At 38.7% G+C, this 6,493-nt stretch overlaps 2 protein-coding genes across 2 annotated transcripts; both read right to left on the bottom strand.

Moving 5' to 3' along the window:
* On the bottom strand, positions 1-2,513 carry LOC21385503 (putative pectinesterase/pectinesterase inhibitor 28). Its single transcript, XM_010096155.2, has 2 exons — positions 1,444-2,513; positions 1-718 (listed from the first exon to the last, which is right to left on the bottom strand). Exons 1-2 carry the CDS (start codon positions 2,486-2,488, stop codon positions 3-5), a joined length of 1,761 nt encoding a protein of 586 aa, XP_010094457.1. The 5' UTR covers positions 2,489-2,513; the 3' UTR covers positions 1-2.
* A 2,145-nt stretch (positions 2,514-4,658) lies between these two features.
* On the bottom strand, positions 4,659-6,076 carry LOC112091233 (probable pectinesterase/pectinesterase inhibitor 7). Its single transcript, XM_024164294.1, has 2 exons — positions 5,921-6,076; positions 4,659-5,363 (listed from the first exon to the last, which is right to left on the bottom strand). The coding sequence occupies exons 1-2, from the start codon at positions 6,074-6,076 to the stop codon at positions 4,659-4,661; spliced, it is 861 nt and encodes a 286-aa protein (XP_024020062.1).
* Positions 6,077-6,493: the final 417 nt, after the last annotated feature.

The raw sequence follows: 6,493 nt of genomic DNA, 5'->3' as shown, positions 1-6,493 counted from the left end.
TATCAATCCTTCTTTTCGACGACGGAGAACATCCCGGAGACGTACGGTATTCCGGTGCGCTTGATCCACCAATCGCCCTTAAAGAAACTGCCGGGAGTAAAGTCCCTGGCGTGCTTGGCCGTGATGTTCTTGACGCCCTTCCACTTGGCGCGGCGGCTGGGCTCGACGGCGCCGGGCCCACGGTTGCCGAACTCGGTGTAGAAGCACGTCCGGAGCCCAAAGTCGCCGGCCCAAGGGAGCCACCCTCTGGGCTGGATAAGGTCGTCGATGAAGGACTCCATAATTATAGTTCTGGAGAATTCCTTCCAGGGCCGGCCCAGGTAAGCCGGGAGCTCGAACCGAACCGGGTAGTAGTCCGGGTCGGCGACAAAGGTGCCGTTCTGGATGATGATGGCGGAGGGCTGGCGGCGCTCCTTGCGGCCCTGGGCGGTGACGATGCATTGCTGGTTGTCCATCGGACGGCGGACGATGAAGCGGCAGTTCTGGAAGACTGCGGCGGCGTCGCCGAAGACGAAGTCGATGGTGCCGGAGACGTTGCAGTCGCGGTAGAACTGGCGCTTGGCGTGGGTGTAGAGGGTGTCCTGGTAGCCGTCCATGGCGCACCGGTAGAAGATCGCCTCGTCGGCGTTCACTCTCAACGCCACCGCCTGGTGCTTGTGCGCTCCGGCGGTGTTCTCGAAGCCGATGTCCCTCGCTCTGAAATGATCTCCCAACACCACTGTTTTTATTTTTATTTTTTTGTTTGAGGAAAAAAGTACATTGTTATTAGATTATTTATTATAATGCGGAGAAGAATATATTGTTATCATGTGTACTGTTTTGTTTGGAAATTTTAATAAATTTTATCTATAAAATTTAGAAGTTGGACCCAGTAATTTCATGAGGAACAAAGATATCTTATATTATATGTAACATATGAAAACTTTGGATGGTTTTGTCATGTGTTTGATGATGCAGTTAACTAATTATCATGTACTTTACTTTAATCATGTATAATGTTAGAGGTATTTTCTGTTTTCAAATAAATATATTAGTTAACTATATAATATATAGTAGAATAATAGTAGACCCCGATTTAATTTTTGTCTTTAAAATTTTGTAGTGGCTCTACTACATTTGATTAAAAAGGAAATGAAGAGTTTATTTATTTTTAGTTGAGAGGAGAAAAAAGGTTGTTTTTTTTCAAAATAATAATAATAAAAAAAAGCTAATCAGGAACAACCTTCTCCCATATTATAGCATCTCTATTAAGTTTTCTAGTACACATGCCAATTTGTATAGAAATGAGCACAATTTCGTTAATATGAGAGAGAAATGGATTTGACATATTTCTTGAAAAAGGAAACAGATCATTTTTCAATTATTGTTAGAGATGGAAAACGAGTCAATATTTGGAAGCAAAAAACAAAAAAGTGACAAAAAAAAAAGGAAAGAAGAACATACCAACGGTGGCTGTAAGACTAGTAGGAAATCCATCGATGAAATTCTTGTCGCCGGTTATCCGGGTCTTATTGGCACCATCTCCGATGATCAACAAGTTCGTCATGTTCCTCTCAATCGTCACGTACTCCTTGTAAACCCCTTCCTTAATATATATCACAAACGTATTCTCACTCCTCCTCGGAATATCCTTCAAGGCCTCGTTTATGGTCGTGTACTTCCCACTCCCATCCTTCGCCACCACAATGTTCGGCTTCACCTTCGTGGGATGCACCGCCATCAGCCTCCGAACCCCACCGCCGAACCACTCGGCCTCGTCGCTATGTCCGAGGACCGGCAGCTCGCTCTCTTCCTCGTCGGAGAACAGCCTTCTTCCCATGCTCGAAAGCTGCAAGTCGGAGAAGACGGAGGAGATCTCGGAGACCATTGTTAGGCCGTTGCTGCTGAGCCTCATCGACGTCTTCAGCGCCTTTTTCATCTTCTCCGCAGCTTCCCCTGTGGTGTTCTGAAAGCCATCTAGGCAAGTCTCCTGGTAGGTTACCGTGGCGCTAAGCCAGATTTTCAAGTCCATCAGCATTTGGTCGAATTTTGATATGTCAAACTCACCAAGCTTATCGACGGAGTGCTTGAGATCGTCAATGGAATTTTCCATCAGTTGCTTGCAGTGCCCTAGGGCTTTAGAGGCTCTTGGGTCCTTCTCTAGGTCTTGGAGGACGACAGACTTTTTGGCGGCTTCCGAGAGGTACTTCATGGCGACTTTGAAACCGGCTTGGATGAGCTTTTTTGGGTCGGTTGTGTTTCCCGACTCGGAACTAAGGCTGTTGATGCACTCCTCTTTGTAATCCGTCGGTTGACATATGGATTTTATGGCCTTCATCGAGGCGGAAACCTCATGGGACCCGTCCTTGTTGCTGCTTGCCGGAGAGGACTGACCATTGTTGAGGCTCACTCCGACCGTCACAGCGATCACCATCGCCACCAGCAAGACGGAGGAGATGCCGATCACAGCGTACCTCTTTCTCTTCTCACCATCATCCCCGTATGACATTTTCCCTTTCTTTGTTCAATCAATATAGAACTAGAAGTAGCAGCTCTTGAATACCTAAAGGGAGGGGAAGAAAAAAGGAAAAAAGTGGAATATTATATTTATAATATATATTTTAATTTCACTTTTTTTTTGTTGCTTCTCTTTTTTAGTCACTAAAAATTGAGGAATATATTGATCTCTCTCCCTGAGAGGCCGAAACAGCTGCTTTAACGATGCATGTGTGTGTACAAAAAAAGAGAGGGTTTGATCCTTTCTCTCCTTTGTACTGTTTTGAAGTTTTGGAGCCCTCTCCGGACTATTGGGGTTTGGTAGATTTTTTGTGAGGCTTTGATTTATAAAGTAGAATGCTCGAAATAAAATAAGACAAATTTAAGCGTTGGTTATGATTGCCAATATAAAACAACACGATTTGGAGGGAATTAGGGAGAGGGTGAACGATAATCTAGAAGTTTGTTTCTGTTTCCTAAAAAATGAAAGGTGAAAACTGTTGTCAGCACACAATACACCAAAGCCCTACAAATCTTTTTACTAAACTTGACACACGGTTTGCAATATATTGGCCATGCTCACCAATCGGTGTCATATATTTAGATTTTGGATCACTATGTCTACTAGACATCTACAACTTTTATCCCGTAAATAATAAAAATTGCATCCATCGGTGAAAATATGACAAATTCACTGTCACGTGAGTTGAGAAAAAAATTGGGATTTCTAACACTACTGAACTCGATTGTATGCAACACTGGCACGATCATGATTATGTAGAACACTATTCTAATGCCATTTTCATCAAATCAAACATTACCTAAATGTTAGGAGTAACTTCAATTTTGACCCTCAAATTATTTTTTATCACATTTTGACTCATAAATTTTAAAACGTTACAAATTACACCTTACACTATGCTGCTAATCTCATGTTTGACCCTTTAGTCACAAAAATCGTTAAAAACTAGATGGAATTAACCATGTTAACCTCACATATTTTGGTAATGAAGGGTATTTCACATAAATCCCGTCTTCAAAATGAATTTAAATAAATTTAAGCCTCACATAAGTACTTTGTTGGCCAATGAGCCGGTGTATACTGTAGAGAGCACATATAATTATTTCTTTTTTTTTTCAATATTTACTTTTTAAGTTATTTAAGTGTGATTTTATTATACCCTTAATTAATTATGTTAGTGTCACAGGGTTGAGTCATTAAGGTTTTAACAATTTTTGCGACTATATATAAGACAATGACTAAATGGGATGAGAAACATAGTTGGGGTTTCAAAAGTGAATAATGTATTACGTAGATTTTTTTTTAATTCACATTTGAGGGGTCATAAATTTGTAATCCATAGATTAGCAGTGGTATAATTATATTAATATAGCTAAAATAATTGTTGGTTGACTTTAGAAGGAATATGGTGGAAAGATTTCGCAATCCAAGGTAACGGTAATTAAGATTAACATATGTATTAATCTCGATATAAACGGTAAATTGTCACAATAAAGAAAGAAACATAATGAACTTTTTCCCTAAAATAGATCATGCCAATTAATTACCAATTAGGACAAGCATTTATTCCTAATCTATTATACTTTTTGGGAAAGGCATTGCTGTATACTATCCCAGAAAAACTTTTATAAATTAGTATTTTAGAGCTTTGCTGTATTTGAGTTGTCATAACTCTATATATCCTATTTACTGTAAAAGTTCTAAGGAAATTTATTGGTTAATGTTTCCAACAAAAAAAAAAAATTGTTTTTGTATTTTTTTTATAGTTTTCTAAATTATTAATCCCGCTAAGAATATTCTTAATAAGATTCAGTTACATGAACACCGCCTTTATTGAAAAAAAAAAAACAAAAACAAAAAACAAAAAAGAAAAAAAAAAAACAAACAGAGAAGTGCACAACTTAATACTAATTAATAAAGTACTACAATTCAAGATCTGCCACTTTTCTGGTTCTTGAGAATTGGAATTACATTGAATTCACCTTAGTCCTTATACAAACAATTAAAAAAACCAAACAAAGAAGACTACAACTAATAAAGTAGTTTTCCCCATTACATGCATGGTTGCAGGTTTAACATAACAGTAATTCACGTGTAAATTTTCACCCGCTTCTAATAACGAGATCTGGCGTTCGAATCACCGCACCCCAAATAGTACAACTCAAAGTAACCCACTTGTGAAAGGCACTTCAGTTGTGGGCAACCAAACATCACCCACAATGAAACTAGACACAGTAAAATTCACAGCATCTGTCTCATTTATCACATGGTAACCCAACCAAGTGACCCTACTACTAGTATTAGACCCTGGTCCTGTATTATTGAACTCTGCATAATACGAAGTATTAAGCGCAAAATCCCCAGACCATTCTCTCCACCCAGCTGGGTCAATCAAACTATCCTCATAAGATTGCATATAAACTGCTCTTGAATATTCATTCCATGGCATTCCCAGATAGGTTTTTGTGGTGCCATTGTTATAAGAGGCCAAGTCATTTGCAGCCCTTATGGTGCAGTTGTTGATTGAAGTCCCCGTGTTCTGGTTCGGGTCGGTCCTTCCCTGCGCCGTGATGGCGTTGAATTGGTTCTGCAGCGGGAGCCTCGGATAAATGTTACACTTCTGGAGGACGGCCGCCGCGTTGCCGAAGATGAAATCGACTGTTCCGTAGATGTCGCAATCCCTATAGAATTGGCGGAGGGAGTGCGTGTATAAGGTGTCTTGGTAGCCTTCGAAGCTGCAGTTGTAGAAGGCGGACGAGTCAGCGCCGTTTCGCACCGCCACTGCTTGGTGCTTGATGGCTCCGGCGGTGTTTCGGAATGTCATGTTTATTGCAACGAATCCTTGGCCAACTACGGCTGCAGCGGGTCGAAATGATCATTAGTAATTTGATTTTCTTTTTAGGAGTATTAAAGCTATTTTGTTGACAAGAAACAAATGCTTACTTTGGTAGTACTGTGGATTTTAAAAAAATTACTTTTAGCTGTGTCGAAGGAAGAAACAGCTGTTACAAGAAGCAGTCGAATGTTTGGTAAGCTGTAATTATAGTAGCTATGCTGGTTCCAAAATCAGTGTAATAGCGTTTGGTAAATTTTGAGGTTGAATTGTTGTGGGTATGTAAAATGACTAAAATAGACATGATATAAAATTTAAATATATATAATTATTTTTGGTATTTAGAAAATACTTGTTTAACTTAAAAAAAAAAAACATAATGCTATGATTTTGAGTTTTTTAACAATAAATTTATGATAATTAATTCTTTTCTTTTTCATTTCTTCATTTACAATATAATTACAACTAAAAGGAGCATTACTAAGTAATCAATTTGTTGAACAAAAATGTACATTCAATGTTCAAAAACTGGCAGAAGCATGAAAGAATTAAGTCTTGTTCATTAAACTTGCCGCAATTTGATCTCAGACTTCATCCATTTTCAGTGATAGTAAAGCTTGATTCCCTTCTACATTATTGTCATATGCTTGATTCTCTTCATAAACAAAATCATCTGGATTATCCTCGACCTTTTGAAAATGTCGATTACGCTTATCATGCTTCCTAATGTAGTTATAGAGCGCCATTGTTGCAATAACTATTTTCACTTCCTTCGTTAAATGAATATTTTGGGAATAATAAAAATTTCATTAATTAGCCCATTGTAGATTGCCGCACAATCTACAAGCTGCTTTCGATTTCCCCCCAAAATTCCTCCTAAATTCTCTAGGAAGCATTTTTTGAGGTATTTACCAAACACACTAAATAGCTTTAGTTAAATAAAAAATTGATTTTAGCCTCCCAAAATCCCTACCAAACTAAGCCAAAGTGTCAAACTCCAATGTGCTTCAGTGGTGGATATTATATGTATACTGTTTTTCACTAATCAAATATTGTTATCAATTTTTACCAGAGTTGATTAACTATAGTGAAAACAATAACTAATGGTGCTCCACACTATTTATCTACAAGTCGATGGCTTTCTCATTTTTTGCATGAGAAAA

This window comes from Morus notabilis, unplaced genomic scaffold (assembly GCF_000414095.1).
Source record: "Morus notabilis unplaced genomic scaffold, ASM41409v2 Scaffold963, whole genome shotgun sequence".
NCBI lineage: Eukaryota > Viridiplantae > Streptophyta > Magnoliopsida > Rosales > Moraceae > Morus > Morus notabilis.
Note: the sequence above shows the minus strand (reverse complement) of the source record. Positions and strands in the feature narration are given on the sequence as shown.